The sequence below is a fragment of the Sesamum indicum genome, linkage group LG1 (genome assembly GCF_000512975.1).
Source record: "Sesamum indicum cultivar Zhongzhi No. 13 linkage group LG1, S_indicum_v1.0, whole genome shotgun sequence".
Taxonomy (NCBI): domain Eukaryota; kingdom Viridiplantae; phylum Streptophyta; class Magnoliopsida; order Lamiales; family Pedaliaceae; genus Sesamum; species Sesamum indicum.
This window is the reverse complement of record NC_026145.1, coordinates 406,168-433,458: the sequence shown is the minus strand read 5'-3', so window position 1 is coordinate 433,458 and position 27,291 is coordinate 406,168. Positions and strand designations below refer to the sequence as shown.

The 27,291-nt window shown below is 33.2% G+C and overlaps 2 protein-coding genes across 2 annotated transcripts; both read left to right on the top strand.

Moving 5' to 3' along the window:
* Positions 1,313-4,738, top strand: LOC105156900 (probable carotenoid cleavage dioxygenase 4, chloroplastic). The gene is made up of 2 exons (XM_011073195.2): positions 1,313-2,812; positions 4,343-4,738. The coding sequence occupies exons 1-2, from the start codon at positions 1,362-1,364 to the stop codon at positions 4,698-4,700; spliced, it is 1,809 nt and encodes a 602-aa protein (XP_011071497.2). The 5' UTR covers positions 1,313-1,361; the 3' UTR covers positions 4,701-4,738.
* Positions 22,174-25,962, top strand: LOC105155876 (acid beta-fructofuranosidase 2, vacuolar-like). Its single transcript, XM_011071860.2, has 7 exons — positions 22,174-22,654; positions 22,875-22,883; positions 23,866-24,722; positions 24,812-24,976; positions 25,058-25,296; positions 25,391-25,478; positions 25,581-25,962. Exons 1-7 carry the CDS (start codon positions 22,228-22,230, stop codon positions 25,761-25,763), a joined length of 1,968 nt encoding a protein of 655 aa, XP_011070162.2. The 5' UTR covers positions 22,174-22,227; the 3' UTR covers positions 25,764-25,962.

Here is a 27,291-nt window from a genome sequence, read left to right as displayed (position 1 = left end):
TTAATTTATATATTTTTAATAATTATTAATTTATTCCACAATTATATATAAAAATTTATGAATGTTACATCGAGTCCGCACTCTTGCAGCAGAGAAAATCATGCATTGGTCCAGGTAAATCCATTTGATTTTATAGAAAAAATAAATCGAAATATTTCATGCCTTTGTTGACCTGACCAGGAAAGAAGTTATCCTGAAAAACAAGATAATTCTTAATTGAATGAAATTTGAATGGGGGTGGTGTGGATTGATGTAGATACAGTTAGTGGGCTACTCTTATTTTCGAAAGCAGAGGTTGAAACTATATATTTTGAAATCATTATTCGAATAGAAATCGATTTTCAATGAAAATGAAGCCACGATTCTCGCCAACGACCATTCCATCCACACTCAACTGGACAAAAAATTGAAAAATTTCAACTTGATAATTCATTTTACTTTTTAATAAAACGACTACATGACTATATCCCAACTTCAACATAGAAATTGGGTAAACTACATCCACCTTAGTTGAGATTTGATATAATTATATACGCGTTTTTGTTGTTTGAAAAATTACAAATAATCCTCCTGATGTTAACGCATGTTCAATAACGAGCTAATTCTATTAGTTTCATTGGATTTTTGTTCAATTTTTATGATCAGTGACCAAAATAATTTTAAATTATCAATTATAATATTATATACCTTTTAGAATTTCTTAAAATATCTTTATATATAGACTAATATTCTTTAAGGATTACTTAATTATATTTTTATTTTTAATACTTTTTGTTTTAAATTTCAGCATTAGTGAATGAGTAATGTCCATTTTATTGTTATAAATTACACAATTATTTTTTATTAAAAAGTATTTATAATTTTTAAAAATAATAAAATATTATTCGTAATTATATCCAATTTTTTTTAAAAAAAAAAATCAGAAACACGATTTGATTTTGCTTATCATCATATAATGCTTGCATGCGGGAGGTTTTAAGCACACACTTCAAGGGAAGATATTCGGACAAACGCAAATAATAAATTATTATTACTTATGATCAATCCTAGAAATAGAGCAAGAATTTAATTCTGTCGCCGATCTGCTGAGTATTAAAGGCAAACTTACAACCACACTGACAACACTTTAATGACTCTCCATCACAGTTACATCTCCCCTCCGAATTCTATATAGGGAAATTTTACTTCCGATTCGATTATATAGGGAATTTTCCAATTACAATGTATATCCCAATTTAAAAAGTCACATACTTGGTATGTGATTTTTTTTGGCAAATGACTCAATTTTCCAACTAAATTTTCGACTAAATTTGTACTCAACATTTTTTTTCTTGGACAATATTTTTCTGTAGCTTGCTCTCATGCTCAGAGCGATGGAAGCCCTGTCTTCCTCTTTCCTTGCAACTCCATTAATAATGTTTCCTCCTCGTCGCTCATCTCTTGATTATGATGTTTCCTCATCATTTAGGTTTAGTGCAAAGAGCTCTCATCATCACCCTAACTATTTCACTCCCAACTCCTCTAATAAGCTGATAATTCACACTGCTCAAACACTTGATCAAACTCTCAAGAACAAACCACGGCCTGTAGGCCGCAAGATCAAGAGAAAGCACTCCTCCTCACTTGCCATTATCTTCAAAACATTAGATGATCTCATATGCAACTTTCTTGACTTACCCCTTCGACATTCTATCGATCCCAAGCGTGTTCTCTCGGGCACGTTTGCACCGGTGGATGAACTCCCCCCGACCCCCTGTGAGGTGGTGGAGGGCTCCCTCCCTAGTTGCTTAGACGGTGCATACATTCGCAATGGCCCCAACCCTCACTTCATCCCTCGAGGTCCTTACCATCTCCTTGATGGTGATGGGATGCTTCACATGATTAGAATCTCCCGAGGTGAAGCCACGTTTTGCAGCCGCTATGTCCAGACTCACAAGTACATGATAGAGCAAGAGATCGGGTACCCAATTTTCCCCAGTGTTTTCTCATCCTTCAATGGTTTCGGAGCTTCCATCGCTCGTTCTTTCTTAACCCTCGCAAAAATGCTTACTGGGCAGTTCGATCCAATAAGACATGGCTTTGGCGTGGCGAATACTAGCCTTGCTCTCTTTGCTGGCCACCTTTTTGCTCTCTGCGAATCCGATATTCCCTATGCAATAAAAGTTACACCAGATGGAGATATAGTCACCATCGGCCGCCACGATTTCCAGAGAAGCAGCAGTGAGTGGTTCTTCAGGATGACGGCACATCCCAAAATCGACCGGGAGACGGGGGAAGCCTTTGCCTACCGGTTCCACCCTTTATGGCCGTTCCTGACGTTTTTCAGATTCGACTCAGAGGGAAAGAAACACAAGGATGTCCCAATGTACTCCGCGGATGGACCGACACTTACTCATGACTTTGCAGTTACCAAAAGCTACGCCATATTTCCTGATGTACAGATAGTCATGAACCTGTTGTGGATTCTGAGGGGAAGATCACCAGTCGGAGTTGATCCCTGTAAGGTGCCACGACTCGGAATTATCCCGAGATATGCAGAGGACGACAGCGAAATGCAGTGGATTAATGCGCCGGGATTCAACATGTTGCATTGTTTCAGTGCATGGGAAGAGGATGGGGGCGATATAATTGTGATAGTGGCTTCAAATGCTGTCAAAGTTGAGCAGGTCTTGGAGAGGATTGAACTGGCGCAATTGACGATAGAGAAGCTGACGATAAATGTGAAGAGCAAGAGCTTGCAGAGGCATCCCTTGTGCACCAGAGTTCTTGATTTTGCAGTCATAAATCCAGCTTATGCTGCAAGGAAGACCAGGTAGCATGATTTTATACGTATCTCATTTTCATCACATTTTGATATTTATAATTTTGCTATTGATGTCATGTACTATTTATGGAAGATGTTTATATTATAAATTCTTACTCAAATTAGATTCGCTCCAACTAAATCAATTAAAAAATAAGTGTAAATATACACATGTCAATATGATTGGTTTTTTTCTTAAAATATAGGGATAATTATACTCCCTGCCCCTAAGATTTGATGTAATTATATATAGAGCCCATGTAGTTTAGGATATCACATCTATCACTTATAAAGTTTGCTTTTATCTAATAAATAAATCCCTCGTTAGTCAAAATTAACTGAATTTATTGATCTTAAAAAAAATGTGAATAAAATTGATATTTACCATCGATTGACTTATTGCAGGTCAAATAAATTTTTTCGGACTACCCTTATAACAGTGAAGATATACTTCTTCATATGCATTAAAGCGTGAAGACATATGGGGATAATTTGGTTATAAAAAATTTATTTGACCTCCTATAAGTCAGTAATAAGTTAATCGTGGATAAATATATATTTTTTTTATTAATATCAGCAAATTCTGTGAATTTTAACTAATATATGGACTTATTTGTTAGACAGAAGTAAACCTCAAGAGTGCTAGATATAATTTTCTAAAACATAAGGGATCTACGTGATATTACATCAAATTTCAAAAGCAGAGAGTGTAAAATATACATATAATTATATCACACTTATCATATAATTGGTTCAAATTTGATGAAACCCAATTTAAATTAATTTTGTTTTCATGTAAATATATTGTATTTTATGCCCTTAAATATTCAAGAGTTGTTACATAGTTGATGTAGTGTTAGTGTAATTGTGCCAATACATAGTTAAAACTTTTCATGGTCATATATAGCTAGGTACATATATGACAAGTTTAATACATTTATCGTGTGATTGGTGTACTGTTTAAAGAAAATGACCAAGCACATAGTGTGATACACTTACTTTGTGACAGATTTAGTTGAACCAAACCTAATTCGGATAAGAATTTTCAATGATTAGATCTCATTTTCATCAGATTTTGGTATTTATAATTTTGCTGTTGATTTCATGTTCTATTTATGGTAGATATCATGAAAAACATTATTTATACTAAAATTTTTTGCGTCCAACCAAATCATTCACAGAGCAAGTATAATACATTTGTCATGTGATTAATTCTTTTTATTAACTATACACCAATCATATTGTAATTATATTGCATTTATCGTATAATTAATTCAAATTTGATCAAATCCAATTTAAATCACAAATTTTTCATTTATACCCTCTGTATAAGAGCTGTTATTTTGAGGAACTAAATTATAGGGGTGGCAATCTAAAGAAATCATAAAGGATGGGGCTTCCCTCCAAGTCATTATCCCATGTGTAGTTGTTGAGAAAATGCATAGTCAACAAAATACCCAATCCAAAATTTACCTACTCTACTTATAACATTTCTTACAATTGCCATAGACCATAGTTGAGGTAGTTTTAGTGTAACAGGTACATATATGCAAGTATAATCGAGTCAAAGTCGTTGGTTGGTGTGGTGAAACTAGACTTATCACTAACCATGGTTGATGGTGGCGACTGCACGGTGGCTAGCCGCTTCTATGAGCCAGGCTGGTGTGGTGGCGAACCGTTTTTCGTGGCCGGGGATCCGAACAATCCGACAGCCGAGGAGGATGATGGTTATTTATTAACTTATGTACACAATGAGAATGTTGGGGAGTCCAAGTTCCTGGTAATGGATGCTAAATCCCCTAAGCTTGACATAGTTGCCGTTGTTAAGCTGCCATGTTGGATTCCTAGTGGCTTCCATGGCATCTTTCTGTCTGAATCTGATCTCAACAAACTTTAAGAATTTATCGCATGTATTATTAAATAAGGATGTTTTGATAATTAGTAAGAGTGCATATCTTTCTTTATTTAGTTTACTTGAAGTTAAGGTAAGTAGTGGACCTGATCGGTTCAGGATGGCATGATCATCCTAGAAAAGTCCGTCTCAAAATCGTCCATTATTGTTCGTTGTTGGTCTTAGGGTGTTAAATGGACTGCAATTGAGCCCATTTTTTTTTACGTAGACCAAGCATATGGACAACCGATTATTGATGCTCAAACCAAACTCGATTTGGCTAAACAAATAAAATTATGATATTTTTTTAAATAATGATTATGAATATAGATAAATAATATATTAAAACAAACAAAATTTATATTTTATAACTAGAGAAAAGGTAGTTAAAATTACATTAAACTTAAATAATAATTTGACTAATTTAGAAGAATAAAAATAAACATTATAATATCTCTTTCATTATTAAAAAAAGATTGACCTAATTGGACTGATCCATTAGTTTTGATCGGCACGCCTGACCTAAGCCCTACCCACGCGGTCCTCTCCTATTGGTCTGGGCCAAATTGGCCTGTTTTCAATTAGGTCAATTCGGTCATCAGTCGGACCAGCCCAACTCAAGTCAGTATCTATCTTGAACTTGAACTTGACCTTGTTTAGTTGGGATTTAAAGTGAATGTATTTTTAAAATAAAAAGTAATAAAGAATATATAACAAACGTTCTTATACTTCACTTTAAATAATAAATAAAGTGAAAGTAAAATAAGATTTTCATATTAAAACTTATCTTGAGTTGATTTTGTTTTTCTTTCATTTAAGAAGAAACGAAAAAAACTGAAGTATAAAGATCAAACGACAGAATAGCTTATTTTAATTCTTATTTATTATATCATTCACATAAGCGATTTCGTGCAACTGTTTTCTTTTTTCTTTTTTCTTTTTCATTCGCATTCCTTTCTCCTGCTATTTTTGTGGAAAATAGAGCTTTTAATGAGAGGGATGTCTTTCTCGTGAAATCCCTATAAGAAGGCACATGTTAACATGTGAAGGGGATAAAATAATTCTCCGAAATTATGAAATTAAAATATGAAAAATACTGCTTTAGGGAAGCTGGTATGTGAATATTTATTCGTTGAGGGGCAAAGCTTATTCCGTGAGGGATGCTTGCTTGCGAGCAAGACTTATTTTCTGACAGGGATGCCCCTTTGCGGGTAGAGCTTATTTTAAGAAGGTGTCTAGGTGGAGTAGGTCCTCGTCCTCTTGTTCCTTGCGTTTTTTACCAATACAATATTTTTGTATTCTCTAGCCTCCTCCAAGTTAATGTATTCTTCAGCTGATGCTAGGAGGTTGTAAAAATTGAGAGGGGGCTTCTTAGTTAAGGACTTGAAGAAATCTCCATCTTGTAATCCCTGCATGAAAGCACAAATTAGTGTATTTGATGTTGCAGTAGAGATCTCTAGGGCCGCTAAATTAAAACATCGAAGGTACTCCCTCAGTGATTCTCATTCTCTTTGTTTTAAAGAGAAAAGGCTCATGATTTTTTTTTGATATCGTTTACTGCTGGCAAATTGATGGACAAATAGTGAGAGAAATTCTCCGAATGATTGGGCCGATCGTGTCAAAGTGGTGACAAAGACATGACACTTAACCCCAACGGTGTAATGGTGGAGGGACAACATTTTCAAAGTAGGAGCGGTGCTCCTGGGGATCCGTTGGTTCCGTCATACTTCGACGGGTTGGGCTTCTTCAATTTGAGGGGGAGTTCGTCTGTCATGATTTTTTCACTGAAGGGGATAGCCTATTGCTCCTTTGAGGGTGTTCCCATGATTTGGTACTGGACATCTTGGAGGCCTTTCTGCAGGCATTCCAAAAGTGCGAGCCACTGAGGAGGGATGTCCCGCTGGAAATGCGGGGGGGTCCTTGGTCTCTTGCAACCGGCAATGCAGGGGCAGGGGATACCCTTTGATTTTCTTCTTTAGGGGCATCCATGTCTAATAGAGTTACTGTGTGGCGTGGGACTAGTGTCGCCATTTGCTCCCGTATCGTTGCCGTGATCATCTGTTGTATGGTCCATAGGAGTTTTGCGGGGAGCCCTCCTAAGGAGGTGTTGGAGGAGGAATTGTGGTGTGGAGGCTCTGTTAGCGGGTCAGCAGGTCTGGGGGATCCTGGGACCATCACTCCATTGATAGGGGTTGCCCCACTGATAGGGGATACCCTACTGGTGCAGGCCAGGGGTGTTCTTGCAATAATTTGCAAAGCCTGGACATTGCCAGGTGTCTCCATAACTTTTTGCTTGTTTGGGAGTTACTGAAAATCTTCATTGTAATGCACGCCTTCAACTCTATGTTTCTACAGACGATGCCAATGATGCGATACACTTACTTTTTAATTAGTTCAATTGAATCAAATTTAACCTGAATAAACATTATCCGTCAAATGCCTCTTTATGGTGTACAAGATTTAGAAAGTGTGCCATTAACCTTAACTTAGAATGTAACAGTGGACACACAAGTGTATATCCAATGATCAATGCATCTGATCATAGGCCTTTTCTAGATCACTTTTGATTTTCATATGATATTGTTTATAGATTTTCGATTTCGTAATATGTAGCATCTCATGGACTATAAGTATATTCTCGGAAATAAGACGTTGCGGGGTGAATGCCTTTTGATATGGAGAAATTAATTGGTTAATAAATGGTTTCAAATTACATTACTAAAATGTTGATTTTATAAAGGTATAATTACACTACCTCTCCCTCAAATTTGATGTATTTACACATAATTTTTATATAGTTTAAAAATTTACATCTAATACTCCTGAAATTTACTTTCATATAATAACTAAATCCCTCCACTGGTCAAAGTTTATTGAATTTATTATCATTAACCAAAAAAATAAATAAAATTTGATATTTACCCTCGATTGTCTTATTCTGAATTATTACAGGTTAAATATTTTCTTTTACAAAATTGCTCTTATAGCAATGAAAACATACTCCCTCATGTGCATTAACATGTGAAGATGTATAAAGGTAATTTGGTCATAAAAAAAAATTATTTGACGTATAATAAATTAATTGGGGTAGATATGAATTTTTTTGTTAGCATCAACAAATTTGGTGAATTTTTTGACTTGTTAGACAAAGCAAACCCACAAATACTAAATCCACATACTACATAAAATTTACGTATAATTACATAAAATCTTATAGGAAGAATATGTAATTATATAAAAGGCATTACGCAAACTAATGGGCCAGTGTTGTGAAAGGTGCGAAGCATTGGGCCTTTTTGCAATAAGAAAAATAATTGTATGATTAAGAAAAGGTGGGAAACTACTCGTTTGAAAGTTTTTTAAGCAATGGCCACTAAGGGCTCATTTACACGTGGTTATTAAGCTTGATATCATAACTTATCATGCCCAATTTGATGTTTACTTTTAATTTGAGTGGCTCGTTACAAGATGCAAGGATCCGACACTAACCTAGATTCTGTTGCGATTTTACTCTCGAATATAGGGTTGGTATTGAATTAAGTTTTGTCGTCGAGTTATTTTTGTTGGTTCGAATTATTCTCGTCAACTTAATTATAGTCCCAAAAATACTCCATTATGTCAATTTATTTGCCCGACATCCTTGTCAGTTGAATTATATCAAAACAGACACTTTTTTGACCTTTTTTTCTTCTTTTTCACAGTATTGATATAACTCATCTACTATAGGCAAAAAATCTTACTCTAAACTCTCTCTGTTTCTCCACACACAGTTCAGAAAAATAGTGTGATGGAGTTTCTCTTCCGGAGTGGGCCGTAAGAATTCAAGTTTCTAGGCGTCAGGAAGGGAGGATAAGGGGCTATGAAAAACACAAGGAAGAAAGAAAGTCTACGTAAAAGTTGTGCATCAAAATACTGGAAATAATTCTTCAAGACAGATGCAATTTGATTAGTGTAATGTATCAATGTATTATTAGAATCTTTAGTACCATCATCAAAATTTAGGATAAGTGTTTCAGAAATTTTCGTGTGTTAAAAAAATAGACAAAAATTTTCTGTGATTTTTTTCAAAATAATGCATACTCTCTCCTTTCATTAATTTTGATTAACGGCGTTAAAAGTTTTACTGAATTGCCTGTTATACCTTTTTTTATAATAGTCAATGATTTTCAATAGTTAAAAAGTAAATAGTCCGGATCTCAAATAATTTATAAATATTTTTTTGTTATATATATGTATAATTATATATACACCATATATTTTATATGTGATGCGAACAAAAAATATGGTGCTCCAGTGATATAAGTGCTAGAAAATGAAAACGTGAAAATGAGAGTGTTATTGTTTAATTTTTGTATACGAGGGAGATTGATATTGGATCAAAGCTCTGATTGCTAAATTACAATGTTGTTTTAAGTTAAAGTAGTAGAATAAAGTTGAAAATTATAGTAGGGAGGTTCAAAATGAAGAGCATATCAAAATATATAAACTTGTCTCTCCGCCGTTGGGCTAGCTCTCTATTTTTAGGCAACCACAAGTTGGTTGGAGTAGACCATGAACTTAAAGGAGCACGACTTCAAAGTTGTTATATAATGTTGAATCCCCCTCAAATTTGGTGGATAGTCCCCAGCAATTGGAGGATCACCCTCAGATTGGAGGAGGATCCCCCTCAGATTCGAGGGACTATTGGAGTCTGATGTGTATTTTTTGGTGGATAAGAATGTCTTCTCTTATTTTTTAGGACAAAATGCATAAAAACCTCTCTGTGTTTTAAAAAGTTTGCAAAAAAAAAAAAAACCCTCATGTTATGAGAATAAGTTAAAAACCTCCCTGTATTTTGTAAAACTCAGCAACAAACACCCATTTCATTAGTAATTAACGGAATGTGCATTACACGCGCTCTTTGTGCATGTGGGGATATTTTTAACTGCTTTTTTACCTTTTTCTTAGGTGTTTTTGTTTTATTTTTGTATTTTTTATAATTTAAATTAAAATATTAAATTATATTTGATTTATTTAATATCAAATTTTAAATTAAATTATATTTAAATTCAAATAATTTTAAAATTATTAATTATTAAATCTAAAATTAGTTTAAATTAATCTAAAATTAGTTTTAATTAATTAAAATATATATTTAATTACAATAATTATTATTATAATACAACCAGGATCATCATCAGGCAGGGATTGGATAATTTTACAAGATAATGAATAACTGACAACCTTTCATAAAATTTATATTCAAATATAATAATCCAAACTGCCCCTAAAAACGCCTTTAACACGGCTATGACCGGGGTCTTACCAGGAGCCATATATTTAGAACATAATTTTTATGTCAAGGCCAGTTATTATTATCCAACCTATAAATTTGATGAGTCATAATTATTAATGATGCCGAATTCATGCTAGTGTAATTAACAGTTAGGAATCAACACATGAATTGGTTAACCTATAAGGCTATCCATGAACAAAAAATAAGATTATAAATAAAATACAAAAATTAAAATAAAGCGAGTAAAACTTACAGTAGTCCTTATGTAGTTGCAAACTTCTTTTATTTCAATATATAGATTTACAATGAGAAGGGATTGCTCAACACATGAGCAAGAGAGAAAGAGAGAAAACAAAAGAGAGGTTTCTTCTAAGGTTCTGCCCTTAACGCCCTAAACATCTGCATTTATAGAATGCAGAGGAGCCTATTCTACAGGGTCTATCCCTACTTAGTACAGTAGAAACCGTGTATTACACAGTATAAGACCGATATTTCGGGAAAAAGTGCTACATTTACAATAATAATTGAACTAAAAGTCAAAAAATGAATAGTAGAAAAGCCAAGATTCCCGTCCTTCTGTCTGTTTTGACGTCATTGATTACGTTATCTTATTAATGACTTATTAATGCGTCATTTGACTGCTGATAATCATGCATTGATGCCTTCTTTAATCAAACTTTCTCCCAGTTCTTGCCTGGTTTGAGGAAGATTCTTCCATATTTTTTTTATGAATCTTTTCTACCAAGGTCTCCTTGATAGCTTCAAAAATATCCTCGAATTCAACGTCATTAGGATCTTGATCATCTTGCATGAATTCAGATGCCATAGTTGAGTCTGATTTGGTGGATTTATTATCCTCACCAAAATGTGCCATCAGGTCCTTTTTCATTTCTTCCACATATGCAGCAACCATCTGCTCTTTAGTCAGAAATTCTGACTTCATTTTGAATTTCCTTGAGATATGATCGAAAGGAGATGGGGTAGCAATATCTTCCTTCTGATTTTCATAGACGCTTATTTTCGTCTGAAGGAGATCCATTGTCTCTTTTCCAAATATTTCCTTTGTATTAGGATCAGTCTTCATCATTTTATCCCAAAATTTAATATGGGATATTCTGTATAAGCAAGGAATTCCAGCATCTGTCTGACCAATTTCTGGCGTCCATTTTCAGATCCAGGTTATTGAAAATTCAATGAAGAAGAAACATGAGGCTATTCCCTCTATGAATAGTTTAGCTTCTTGTTTCTTTATCAATTGTGGTGAAATATCCACCCATTTATCAAAAAAGAATTTTATTTTCTCAGGTAAAATATTTGGAGTGGGACCAAAATAGTAAAACCAGTGTATAAACCAGTGTATAAACCAGTGTGGGATATCAGTGTTATAAACATTGGCACAAACCTTTATAAACCATGAATGTTTGTGCTTATCATTTTCATAATCTAATACCTTCATAAAGGCATCGCAGTAATCCCAGTAATTATACTTTACCGCTGATTTATTAATCAAAATTTCTTTATCTTTCATAGGAGAAATTCCCCAATCTTCCAAAGGTATATCCTTTTTTATAATCATTTTGCTGAAATTATAAATTTCTTTATTGGTGCTCGTAAAATGTGATATTTCACATGAGCCATTTTGAACAAGTATTTGTTCATAAAAGAATCTAGACTTATAAGTCCTTGCTGGTAAGGATGAATTATCAAAATACCTTTGCATTAAAACCCATGGATCATTTTTCCATTTTAAATCTTTTTCTTCCAAAAGAAATATAATTTCTTTATGTTGGGTTTTTGAAAATCCAATATTATTGGATTTAGATTCTTCATCACCAATTATTTTGGCATATGAAGGACTATCATTCCCTTCAGTTTGAGATTGCTGACCTTTTTTATATTCCAAGAATGCCTGATATTCAGGATCTTGTGTTAAATCCATAGCTATAAGCTTTTGTTTTCCATTTTGAGATATAATCTCAGGTGCTTTGCCTCGACCACCTCTTCCTCTATAAGAGGAAGATCCCCGACCTCGGGAGTTCATGCCTGTCATTTATTAAAATATTCCCGAGTTAAGAAATCTGGAAGACTATTATCTTCTCCCTTTTTATAAAGTATTTCAAAATCAAATGGGGCTAATTGAGCTTGCCATCTTGCAAACATTTGTTTAGAAACATCATGTTTAAAATCTTTTTGAAACATGAATTTGGCTGCTTTGCAGTCTGTCATAATCACAAATTTTTGATTATATAAATCATCTTGAAATTTCAAAACACATTTGACTATAGCTAGAATCTCTTTTGCTATAGTTGCATAATTTTTCTAAGCTTTTGTTTTCCATTTTGAGATATAATCTCAGGTGCTTTGCCTCGACCACCTCTTCCTCTATAAGAGGAAGATCCCCGACCTCGGGAGTTCATGCCTGTCATTTATTAAAATATTCCCGAGTTATGAAATCTGGAAGACTATTATCTTCTCCCTTTTTATAAAGTATTTCAAAATCAAATGGGGCTAATTGAGCCTGCCATCTTGCAAACATTTGTTTAGAAACACCATGTTTAAAATCTTTTTGAAACATAAATTTGGCTGCTTTGCAGTCTGTCATAATAAAAAAATTTTGATCATATAAATCATCTTGAAATTTCAAAACACACTTGACTATAGCTAGGATCTCTTTTGCTATAGTTGCATAATTTTTTTGAGAATCATTCCATTTTCCTGAATGGAATCTAACAAGATATACTTGTTTTGTTTCAGGATTTATCTGGGTTAATATTCCTCCAAACCCTATATCAGATGCATTAGTTTCTATGATCTTTTTCCAATCTGGATTACTTAACATTAAACAAGGAAGTGTTTTAACTTTAAATTTTATTCTTTTAACAGCTTCTGTATGGGCAATTGTCCACGGCTTAGGATTCTTTTTCAGCCTATCATATAAGATAGCCGTATCTTCTATTAAATTTTTGTAATAGGGAGCAATATAATTTAGACTTCCTAAAAATCTTTGTAACTGAGTTTTTTCAGTTATTTCATTTGAAAATTTATCTGCAAAATCAATACTTCTATTAATAGGAATAATATTTCTTTTTTCAATGATATGACCTAGAAATCTTATTCTTGTCTAAAATAATTCCATTTTTGACTTAGAGATTACTAAACCATTTTGTATAATTAAACGTTTAAATATATTTAAATGTTTAAAATGCATTTCAGTAGTTTTTGAATAGACTAATATGTCATCAATATATACTATTATAAAAGTACTATAAGGAGTAAAAATATCATTCATAATTTTCTGGAATTCAGAAGGAGCATTTTTCAAACCAAATGGCATAATATTCCATTCGTAATGTCCAATAGGAACATTAAATGCAGTTTTATATCTATCAGATTTATTAATTTGTATTTGCCAATATCCTGATTTTAGGTTAAATTTAGAAGATACTAAACTATCATAAAGTCTATCAAGTAGATCTTTTTAATTAGGAATAGGATGCCTAATCCATTTTAATGCCTTATTAAGAGGTTTATAATTTATAACTAATCTTGGAATATCTCTTTCAATTTCAGAATGTTTATTAACATAAAAAGCAGTACATGACCATGAAGATTGAGAAGGACTTATTAATCCTTTTTGTAAAAGGGATTCAATTTCTTTTTTACATAATTCTAAGTATTCAGAATTCATTTGACAAGGCCTCGCCTTAGTAGTTATATTCTTTTCATCAAAAGAATCTTTATAAGGTAAAGAAACTATATGTTTCTTTCTATCCCAAAAAGCATTAGGATGATCATTACAAATTTCTAAAGAGAATTGATTTTTTAATAGACTAATTTTATCCTGTAATTTAGGATTCTTCAATTGCTCTTCAATTGTTATAATGTTTATTTCTTGTTTTAAGAAATTAATTTGATTCTGTTTTGCTTTAATATTATCATAAATATTATGCAACATTTTAACAAATGGTTCAATAATAAATTCAAGAAATATATCATCATTCTGGAAAGTTCCTATAATTCCTTTACTATCAATCTTTTTTATTGGATAAATATTATGTAAGAATGGAGTCCCAAGTATTACTTGGTTAGTAATATTACTTGATTTAATCAATCTTTTGTTTAAATCCGTCTCTAAAATAGTAATGATTAATAATTTATCATAATAAGGATTTCCATCTCTAAATCCGTCTCTGATAAAGACGGATTTTGTTCCGTCTCTAAATTTTGGTCTCTGATAAAGAAATATATCATCATTCTGGAAAGTTCCTATAATTCCTTTACTATCAATCTTTTTTATTGGATAAATATTATGTAAGAATGGAGTCCCAAGTATTACTTGGTTAGTAATATTACTTGATTTAATCAATCTTTTGTTTAAATCCGTCTCTAAAATAGTAATGATTAATAATTTATCATAATAAGGATTTCCATCTCTAAATCCGTCTCTGATAAAGACGGATTTTGTTCCGTCTCTAAATTTTGGTCTCTGATACCCTGTTTTCTTGGCATGCATGCCTATGAAAGGCCAAGGCATTTCTCACTTTACATACACCTCTCACAATTATCTTCTCTCTCTCTCGAGCTCTCTTTTTCTCGGCCCTCACTCATTTTCAAGATTTGTGCTCTTAAATTTTGTAACAAGCTATTGAGTGTTTGGTAAAGATATTTTTCAGTATAATCTTAAAATAGAAAAAAATACAACCGTCTTATCCTAAAAAAAGTTACGTTGTACCCCGTGCATTATTGATACAGGACGTATATTTTTTTAGGCCAAGCAGTAAATTCTGTAATTCGGTTGAATTCATGATTTCTATTGGATTGAGAATTGTTATGATACAACTCTCGTTGTAAGTTTACTATTTAATTTTCTCATCGTAAATAGCGCTTTTAATTGATATATTTTATTTGTTCCAATATAGCTCTAATTGCTTTTAATTTCTAAATTCAATTGTTATTTTCAAAATATTGTTTCAATTATACTCGAAACTTAAAATTTTTCAACAATCTTGACTAAAATATACCGATTTTGAAAAATCGAATTTTTGTTGGAACGTTAAATACTTTTGTCAAACCCTGTTTTTGGAAACTCGAACCTTTTCCTGAAAAATATTTGAACTCTACTTTCAGTTTGCTAAGTTATTAAAATGACTGAGCTTATTTCTATTGTTATTCCGATCGCACCCAAGGTCGACTTGACCGGTTTGCTGGACAATTTTTAGGGGCCAGTTTTTCAAATGCTAGAAACAACAAATGAAAATTTGGTTAATAATGAAAGGACTCTTGACAGTGATTCAGGTGACCAGATTTGAACTCACTGATATCGATCCTAAAATTGCTAAGATAACGCAGTGGATAGAGAAGGATCAAATAGGCCGAGGAGCGATTTTGTCAAATACGCTCTTCGACATCTATTGTTCCGACTCTTGTACTACTAAGTCTCTGTGGGATGAGTTGGACCAGGCATATAATACTAAAGAGCAAGTGCTCGAAAAGTATTCTGTTTCTAAGCTCATGCGGAATCAGATGGTTGAGGACAGATCTGTAGCTGAACAGACTCATGAGATTATCAACCTTGAGCATGCTCTGAATGATGTTGAGATGAAGCTTTCTGAAAAGTTCTAGTCATGTCCATAGTGGACAAATTTCCTAAATTCTGGGAAAGTTTTGGCATGACACTCAAAAATAAAAAAGGGAGACTGTCTCTGGATGATCTTATGATTGCTATCAACATTGAGGAAGAGTATAGAAATAAACTGAAACCTGACCGATCTGTCGATAAGTTTAAAGTTAGATTGGTGGCCAAGGGTTTTAAACAAAAGGAGGGAATAGATAATTTCGATACCTATTCTCCAGTAGCTCGATTGACAACCCGGGTGTTTATAACGCTTGCTTTGGTATACTCCCAATTCACCAGATGGATGTGAAAATAGCCTTCTTCTATGGTGAACTCGAGAAGGAAATATACATGGCTCAGCCTGAGGGATTTGTAGCTCATGGTAGCGAGCGCCAAGTTTGTAAACTTGTTAAGTTTCTTTATGGACTTAAACAAGCAGCCAAACAGTGTCATGAAAAATCTGATAAAACTATTCTTGCGTTTGGCTTCACCTTGAATGAGAATGACATGATCATGTAGATATTTTATTAATAGGATCATGTGTAGATATTATTACCTAAACTAAGTTATTTTTAAAGAATAAGTTTGAAATGAAAGATATGGATGAGGCTGATGCAATTCTTGGTATCAAGTTTATTCGTTCAACTGATAGCATAGTCACTTCTCAATCTCACTATGTTAAAAAGATAATTGAGAAATTTGGTTATCAAAACAGTAGAATTGTTAAGACACCATATGATTCTTCTGTAGCTCTATTTAAAAATGAAAGTGGTGATTCGATTGCACAATTAAGGTATTCCCAAATTATTGGGAGCTTACAGTATCTAGTAAATAACTCGAGACCATATAATCTTTTTCTGTCTCAAAACTGCCTAGATACACTAGTTGTCCTGATAGAATCCATTGGGGTGCTTTAGATAGGGTACTAAAGTACCTGAAGGGCACGTGTCAGTGACCATACATTATAGCAAATTTCCTATTGTACTTAAGGGATATAGTGATGCTAGTTGGATAGTCAAAAACTCCAGGAGTAATGGGTGTTCAGATATGTCTTTACCTTAGGTGGGAGCGAGTCTTCTAGAAGTCTGCAAAACAAATTTTGATAACCCGATTTACTTTTGAAGCCGAATTATGTGTGTTGGATATGCTTGGTACGAGGCAGAATAACTATTTGGATTATTATCACAACTTCTCATTGTAAGCCAGCCTCTTTCACCTATTGTTGTACATTGTGATAACCAAACCATAATTGCAAAGGTGAGGGAGTTGTAAATATAACCAAAAGAGCAAACGATACATCCAAGTTAGACTGAAGTCTATTAAAGGCATTAGTGTCAGACAGAGTAATTGGCATTGACTTTGTGGGAACAAAGGACAATGTGACTGATTCTTTGACGAAAGGATTGGATATGTCACAATTAAACAAATCTAGATTGGGGATGGGATTGAAAATCCATTAGTGATGTATCTATGATGACAACCCAACCTTATAAGTGGAGATCCCATAAAGAAGGTTCAATGTGGTATTAACAAGTCGTAGGGTCTGTCATAGCACTAAAATAAATTGATATTTTGTATCTGGAGTCTGTTCCCTGTAATTTTAGAAGGTGCTGGTACTGCAAGTATAGTAAGAGTTAAACTCTAAACGGGGTCAAGTCTTTTAGACGAGATGCTAGCAGTACATCCCTGGAGATGCCAACTAAGTAATACAGTTGTTTGGCTGCAAATAAGGAATTGAGTTATTCCTAAAAGCATTCATGAATAGGATCAAGATACATGGTTTATAGTGCCAACTCTAAAGATCAACACAAAGTCGGTGGCTTGTTGTTACTGACAGATGCTGTCACACTCACAGGCTCAAATTCAAGGCTTAATTCCATTTGACTTGCTGATGACTGATGTTAGATAACTTAGGCAGTGGTTCAAACCGGAAGGTACCATTGTTGAAAGCAAGTCACAGAAACTTGAGTTTAAATCTATGGATTTGTGGGGAATTGTTGTAGTTTTAATAAAAAATTACATGAAGAAATCCATTGATTAAGTTGAGAAAAAGAGGAGGGATATATCTTTTGCAGCAAAAATATTTGAATTTAATAACAATTGAAAATTTTGTTTTTAAAACAAATAGTTTTTTTTTTTTTTAAATCAAATTTGATTTTCTTAGAAGTTTCAGATTTCAATTTCAATGCCTGAAATTGAAGTCTGCTGTTTCATTTGTTAGTAGCCGTTAGTGGCTATTTCATTTGAGAATTCAAATGTCATTATGGCCACATGTAATTGCTGCATTAAGAGTGTGAGATCTGGCCATGCTTAGAAAGGCCAAGCATTTCTCACTTTACAATCACCTCTCACAATTATCTTCCCTCTCTCATTTTCAGGATTTGAGCTCTTAAGCTCTATAACGAGCTATTAAGTGTTATATCGATCTGTTTTTTGATACAGTGTTAAAATCGAAAAAATTGTAATCATTTTATTTTGAGAGAAATTACGTTGTATCAGATGCACTATTGATACGGGACGTATATTTTTTTCAAGGCAGATAGTGAATTCTGCGATACGGTTAAATTCACAATTTCTATTGGATAGAGATTGTTACGATATAATTCTCGTTGCAAGTTTACTATTTAATTTTCTCATTGTAAATAACGTTTATAACTGTTATATTTTAATATTTGTTCCGACGTGGCTCTAATTACTTTTGATTTCTAAAGTCGATTGTTATATTTCAAAATTTCGTTTCAATTACTCAAAATTGAAAATTTTCCAACACCTTAAACATAAATGAACTGTTGTTAATTGATGTAGATTTCTTCTTTTTTTGAAGAATTAATTGATGTAGATTTTTTTTAGACCACTTTTGTAAGAAATCTTAAATTATATAAATATCCATCTTCACATATTTAATTGAAATGGGAGTGGAAAACATATCCTACATTGGAATCTGTAATTAATGAAAATTTTAATAAAGTTCATTATGTCTCTTTAAAAAAATGCAACTAGTATTCATAAAAATTGTTTTATATCTATATTTTATTATTAAGTGAAGATATTGTCTTAATGTTTTATTTTTTTTTGTGGTCTATCAAATTTTATTTTTTAATACTACTTTATTATTTTTTTTCTCTCTCTTATCAACTTCCATATCCTTTTTTTTTCTATTATTTTTTTCAATGATTTCTCATAATATTTTTATATTTTTTATTTATCTAATTAATTATTTTTAAAGAATAATTGGTTTCCTAAATTTATAATTAATAGTGCACACATAATTGAGTATCCCACATATTCAATTTTTTTAAATTGTAAAAAAAAGTTGAAAGAAATCTAATGTTGTGCAGTGTCTCATCTAATGTGTGTATATTTTTTTTAAAAAAAAGTCATTTTAATCCTTAAAAATATTTTAAGAAATATACAAAAAATTATAATTCTAAATGTAAAAGCACATTTCAAACAATTCAATACAAAACTTGTTGTAACCCTAACAAAAGCTAAAATAATTGTCGAGTTTCGGACCAAAATCGATTTAGGAAAATCTCAATAATTTTTCAAACAAAATAGAATATCTATAATTATATCAAACATAATTTACGCTTTATACTTATTTAATTTTTCCAAAAAACTCCACCAATAATAAATAAATAAACCCCAACACCTCATCCAAAAGACAAAAGATAAAAAACACACACACTAATAATAGCAAAATACAAATGCATGTGAGAGCACGTCAAATGTGCATGTGCACATGTTACTGTACTTCTGGACCAACTTCTGATTAAACATGAACGATCATACTATTGCCTGCTTCAGATTTTTTATTTTTATTTTCTTAATCATAATTCAATTTTATATATTACCATAAGACAAAAAGTTGAATACAAAATCTTGGCCTAAAAGGGCTTCTCATTTATGGCATGTGGTGATGCACATGCTTTCTGATTTATGCCAATACAAAGCACCTGCTTTGGTCTATGCTTCTCACAGTATATTAAAGTGTCCAATTATTTCTTGTTCATGGATGAAATTATTACACCAAAAAGTTCTTGAAGCCCGGCACAACTGTCTGAATATCATGTCTTAATTAAATGTTGATGAAAAGTTTAGCTTAATTAGTTGATAAAATTGAAACTTCACGACGACAAGATCATGGGTTTGTGAATGAGTTTAATTCAGTTGGCGAGATTGAGATCTAATGATTTTAAAGGTTATTAGGATGTTGTTTTACTGTAATAGTATGTATTTCTTATATTTTAGTTATTCGATATTGTTGATAATGTGGTATGATTTTTGTAACTGTGTTTGTTAGGTATTGATATTTTACAATGTAATCGAATTATTTCAATTAATATAGTTTGTTACTTTAAATATATATATATATATACATATATATATATAAAAGGATCCTGGGATCGAATTTCGCAAATATGTTGGTTGTTCTTTTATTCTAGCTAGGCAAAATCATATTTTTAGCCCTGAAATTTATGTTGGTAGCACTTTAGGTCCCGTAACTTATTCTATTAGTACTTTTGATTTTGAACATCACACATTTGATCATTTTTTTTTTTTTTTTTGGGTAGATGTCCGTCCTGTGCTGATAATTTTGATGCCAACAACCTATTATTACAAGAAAAAAATAAAATCTACTCTAATGTGAAAGAAATTAAAATTATCAATACAAGAATAAATTTACTGAAAAAAGACCAAAGATGAAATATTCATGAAATGACTAAACGTAGAAATGAAGTAAAGATTAGATCTCACTAGCAATCAAAGACATAGCTATTGGGGTTGGATAGAGCAGTCATCCTTCCCATTTTTTTCTGTAAATCCAATTCTTTTATTTTTTTTATTTAATAAAATTTAATTTATTATATTCAAATTCAAATATTAATTTCAATATAAATAAATATATTCAAAGTAAATAAAAAATAAAATAGTATTATAAAAAGTAGATTATAGAACTACAGTATTCATAAAACCCGAACCTATAACCTCCTGATAATTCCAATTCTTACATCGTCCAAAGTTTTTCTCCTTGATAATTTTAAATTTCTTTTATATGTGAATCAATATATATATATATATATATTTCCATGGATTATATATATAACTTCAGTCCTCATTGCCACACTTCATCAGATATATGTCAGTAAATCCATCAGAATTCTGTTGTATTATGATTTTATTTAATTATTTACTTCAATCTATTTACTTGTTACTTTCAGTGAGCTATGAGAGCACAAAATATTATAATTAATTACAAAAAAAATGATGAATGAGGTGTAATTCAATTAACGAAGTTGAGGTTCATAATTATAAGATTATGGATTTGAACCTCACTAATGCTTGTGATGTTATTATACTTTAATAGTATCTGTCGATCCACTTTAATTAAGAGTAGCTGTTGATTAGATATAATTGTTCGATATTGATGATTAGTATATTGGCAAGGACGTAAGGTTGGGCCTTGAGTTGGAGTTACACGAATGTGGATGTATGTCTATTTTTATAGTAGATTGTTGTTTTTTGCCTCGTTTGAACGTACTATTCCTTTGAATTATAAATATCTTGAATTAATTTTTTTATTTGAATGTATTAAATGATGTAATGCATCGTATATAATAATAATAATAATAAAAAGATTATAATATATAAAGGAAAATAAAAATGAAAAAATTCATTTTCAATGACAAAAAACTAATTGTAATTATATTTTAAAGAATCAAAATTAATTATATATACTATGGTTCTTTTGGTTCAAGTTAGAGGGAAATAAAGGTGAAAGTGTGAGGGACAGGGAAGTGATAATAGTTTTTCTTCAAGTCATTTAGTATGATTTATAGTGGAGTAAATTTCAAATAGTTCTACTTGTTTGGTACGAGAAAATAAATTGAGAAAAAAAAATATTTTTTATAATTTTACTAAATAACTATTCTGTTCATTTTGTATTAGAATATAAACAAATTAATTTTATACTAATGTAATTTTAGTATATCCAAAATTTCAAAATCTTATTAATAAAAATACTTATCAAACAAGAATAAGAATATGTTTTATTAATAAAATATTCGTCATTGACTTCAATGGAGTAGGTTTTCAGCGATTCTGTTATATCTTTTTGCTGGCGACTATAGACGACGGGAAGAAAAAAAGAATTAGAGGAAAACTTTATATATATAGGCAATAGAATATATAAAACTAAAATATATACTTTTTGTCTTTTTGACCTCATACTTTGATTTTTTTTCCAATTTTGTAAGGAAATAAAATTAGGGAATTTCATAATTTTACTTCCCCTTAACTAAACACCAAAGTATGTATTACACATTTATTCTTCCTTATACTTTTGTTATACTCTCATTTACCCTCCAACCAAATATACTGTCATATTATTTAATATGGCGAGTGGCCAAAGAAATGCAGTAACATTCCTCATCACATAATTAATCACACCATCACAAATCTCTCCTGTACAAAAATTTTCTTTAAATTCAAACGACAAATTTCCCAAAGTCCACCGACCGATTTTTCAAAATTTTCTTATTCCATTATTATTCAATACTCTCTCTCCCTCTCTCCCTCTCTCTCTCTCCACTCTATAAAATGGCCATCGTTTGCAGAATTGCTCTTCACTATCCAAACGAACCATGCAAAAAATGGCTTTTCCAGGTCGCCATGCATTGCACGAGCCATCCCACAGTCACATCCCATCTTCCTACGCTCCATTGCTCGACCCCGCCACCACCTCCGCCTTTGAAGCTCCCGATAGGCAATGCCGGCGCCGCCGCTCCTCCGTCGTGGCCCTCCCCCTGATGGCAGTCCTTTTGGTCGTCGCCCTGTTCTCGGTGGTGGCTTTGGTCACAAATGGCAACAAACCTAATCCAATGGTCTCCACACCGCCGGAGTCACAGCAGCCGGAGAACATGATACCGTCCCGACGTGGCGAGACGGAGGGAGTGTCGTTGAAATCGTTCCGTCCGCTGCTCGGAGCTCCTAAGTACTCATGGACCAAGAAATTGTTGGCTTGGCAGAAAACTGGATTCCATTTCCAGCCCAAAAAGAATTGGATGAACGGTCAGTTCTAACTTTTTTTTCACATAAATCACATTATTATATAAATATTTCAATAATATAATAATTCATTAATTCGATCAATACATTAATATAATTAAAAATTATAAAATAAGTTAATACAATTATTATGTTTTCTTGCATGATTTCAATCATGTTCCAAGGCTAACGCATGTTTCTTTGCTCGTTTGATTGGGAAATTTGGCGCTCTTGACGTTTTCAGATCCTAATGGTAAGTCCTCGGATTCTGTTCCCTTCATTTTCCTCTTTTTTTTTTTTCTTTTAAATATTAAATTGCTCATGGGATTGAATGCACAATGTTCAATGCTGTTCTTGCTGTAAAATACTATTGCATTGGCTGATTTCACCTGTCTGCAGCTGTTATTTTATTTTGAAATTGTGGGTTGGGGGGGGGGGGGGGGGGGGCGTTTTCAATTAATGCACTGCCACAGAAAATGTGGCTGGCAAGATATGAACTACTATCAATCTTAAAATTAATGTATTCGGCACATATTTGTACCATCGCTGCAACAAAATGGTTTAATAGTTATGAAAAAAAATATATTAAAATTAACATAGTGCTAACTAATAAATAAAATTTTTATTGGTAATCTACATTTTTAATAATTTATTATTAATTTCGTTAGCAAGTAAATTTCTTATATTACTAATTAGCTTGATCTTGATTTTTTATTTCGTAATTATTGAGTCACTTTCTCTTAGTATATTTTATTAATTGTGAGGGGTTAATTAATTTATTTTTATTGATAAATTATATGTTACTTAAATATACTTAATTATTATTATACAAAATGACAATCTCTTTAAATTATTTTAACAATACCCTGTTTATTATTATTCTACATTTAAAATATTTAAGATGTCATCAGTTTTTCTATTTTCTTTCATATAATTAAATAAGTATAGTGAAAATTTAAATTGCTGCATATAATTTGAGTATGTTCCAGTTAATTCTCATCTTATCGGATAATATAAAGAAAAAAAAAAAAAGTTATTGCTATTTATTAATGTGAACTGAATAGCATATTGTTAACATGTAACTTAATATTCCCGGACTGCTCTTGAATAACCTTCTCGTAGAAATTTTCCAACGTACATAACTGTTATTTATTCGTACATGTATTAATTTTAGCAATGGAATTTTATATGGTTTCCAAATTATCTAACTCATATACACATTTGAAACATCATAGGTCCAGTATTTTACAAGGGATGGTACCACTTTTTCTACCAATACAATCCATATGGTGCAGTATGGGGCAACATTGCTTGGGGACATGCAGTTTCAAGAGACCTCATCCACTGGCGCCACCTCCCCATGGCCATGGTTCCCGATGATTGGTACGATATCAACGGTGTCTGGACTGGTTCCGCCACCATCCTTGAGGATGGTCGACTTGTCATGCTCTACACAGGATCCACCAATGAGTCCGTGCAGGTTCAAAATCTTGCATACCCTGCCGACCCATTGGATCCTCTCCTTGTTGATTGGGTCAAGTACCCTGGTAACCCGGTATTGGTCCCACCACCAGGCATCGGGTCTAAAGACTTTCGTGATCCCACCACGGCTTGGTTGACTCCACAAGGCAAGTGGCGCTTCATCATTGGCTCCAAACTTAACAAGACTGGCATTTCATTGGTGTACGACACCAAGGACTTTAAAACTTACGAGCTTCTTAATGGATTGCTGCATAGTGTCCCGGGCACGGGCATGTGGGAGTGTGTCGATATCTTCCCCGTTTCCAAGATTGTGGAAAATGGGTTGGACACGGGAGAAAACGGGCCTGGAGTGAAACATGTCGTCAAGACTAGTCTTGATGATGACAGAAATGACTATTATGCTCTCGGAACTTATGATGGTGAGACAGGAAAATGGATCCCTGATGATCCAATAAATGATGTTGGTATCGGATTGAGATATGATTATGGTATTTTCTATGCATCAAAGACATTCTATGATCAAGAAAAGAAGAGGAGAGTCTTGTGGGGATGGATCAAGGAGACCGACAGTGAAAATGCTGATATACAAAAGGGTTGGGCATCAGTTCAGGTACGCAAGAGTCTCATACTAGGTTGTAATCATCAATGTACATTATCTCCACTAATATTACAACTTGTGACCATTCTCTTGCAAAATAGGCTATTCCAAGAACAATATTGTTCGACAAGAAAACCGGTACGAATATCCTGCAATGGCCGGTAGAGGAGGTGGAGAGATTGAGAATGAGCAAGAAGGTTTTCGACAAAGTGGAGGCTAAACCTGGCTCAATTGTGCCCCTTCATGTCGGCTTTGCGACTTCTCAGGTTTGCACCTTATATGCTTAGGTCTCTAAAAAATCAACGAAAAATGTATCCTTATCGAACGATTCACGTGAAATTCCACAGCTTGATATTGTGGCTGAGTTTGAAGTAGATAAAGTGGCATTGGAGAGCATAAATGATACAGATCACACGACCTATAGTTGCCCGACTAGCCATGGTGCTGCTCAGAGAGGGGCGTTGGGACCTTTCGGTCTATTGGTTCACACAGATAACCACCAAACCGAGCAGACCCCAGTTTACTTCTACATTTCCAAGGACACAGAAGGAAATTTCAAGACATTCTTCTGTGCTGATCACTCAAGGTGAAATTTCTTTCTAGCCACACATATCTACTATTTCAATGAATAATTCACTCCCTCAGCATTAATTTTTCCTGTTAAAATGCTGTGTGTTTAGGTCATCTGAAGCAATTGATGTCGACAAAGCGATCTACGGTAGCACAGTGCCAGTACTAGAAGGCGAAAAACTATCCATGAGAATACTAGTAAGTCTCAAGTCCTTTGTGATTATACTGATTGAACGTCCACATTGGAAATAAAATCCCGAAAAAGCTAATCATAACAATAATACTTGTACTCGAATCCAGGTGGATCACTCGATCATCGAGAGCTTTGCTCAGGGCGGGAGGACGTGCATAACGTCGCGTATATATCCGATGAGAGCAGTCTATGAAAATGCAGGAATTTTCTTGTTCAACAATGCTACTGATGCAACCATCACTGCCTCGCTGCACATATGGCAAATGAGTTCTGCCTATGCACACTCGTAATGTTAGATGTTTGATCAATGAAGCCCTTTATATAGTTGGAAGATGTGTTCTTACATTCTTTGTCCGTGTTGTAATCTTGATACCGGACACTGATTTGTTTTTAGTTTGGTTCCTATTCATGTATTTTTATCCTTGTTGTATGTACTCTATTGATTGTCGATAACGAGTTATATTCAATTTTGTTTTGATTTTTGTCTTCCATCATTGAATTGAGAAGATTTATATCTGTCTAATTTTAATGTAGGTCTCATCTATGTATAATAAAATATAAAATTGAGATTTGTCAAGTGATAAGTGTATACTTAGATGCCTTCTATACATTATATTTTGCCACATAATTAAGAAATCAAGCTTATTTTTCTAATTTACTTTAGATGAATTAATGTAAAATGTTTAACTTTAACCAAAATAAAATTAGGGTAGATTAGGACGAGGCCCCCTAAAATTTGATAAAATTACAATAGTGATCCTTTTATTATTTAGGAAATTATCAATACCCCTGATTTTAAGGATTGTCCAACAAATAGCTCAATCCGTTTGTCTTCGTTAAGTTTACAACTCCGAATTGAGATTGGGTGCAACCGTTCCACAATGCTGCTCGGCAGCATGCACTACATCATGAAACCGATCTGCCAGCTCAGATACATATTCATGGGGCCCCCACCGTAATATGAATTAGGCCCTGCATCAGTAGGACACGACCTCGTACCATCATTAGACACATCATCCTAGTTATAATTAGAAGACTAGACAACCTACTCGGCGGCATAAAAAACCATCCTTTGCGTCAAATCCATCTGCGCCGTATCACCTCAAGGCGTACTGGTACCCTCCATAATATGAAAAATACGAGTTTACTCCTCCTGCAATAGGGCCGCGGTGACAACCTCAAAATACTCTTGTACCCTCTCATCACCTCAATGTGTACTCGTACCCTCCAAAACATGGGAAACGCGAGTTTGCTCTTCCTGCAACGGGGCCACGGTGATGGCCTCAAAGTAGCCGTTGTATTTGATTTGGAACGGTCTTAGTAATACTAAAGAAATAACAAAAAGACCGTTCCAATGTGTACTGGGTTTTGCAACGGTTTTGGAAACATTGACTTCTTAAATAAAACTAACAGTATGGGACTATTTTTTGCATAATTGATTAAGGTGTTCCAAAATCTCTAATTGTGCCTAATTTTGGAATATATTTTCAAACTGTCATTCTTTGGACATCCATTGCAACACATATAGGAACAATTGGCTCAAGACCGTTCCTAAATTCTACTATAGTATTCTAAACAGAGTTTCAATCATTTATCGTTATGACTTTGGAACGGTATTTGGAGCGGATTCAGTAACTGTTCATTTGGAACTCATTTTGGAACGGTGCAGCCGTTCCAAAATTATAACCCAAAAAAAAGTTTACATGACGTCATATTTCAATATCCGTTCCTGATGTGCTCTAAAGACCGTTTCAAGATGGAACGGGTTTTGGAACGGTTGCCCTGACTATACCAAATCTCGTCTTTTTTTGTAGTGTA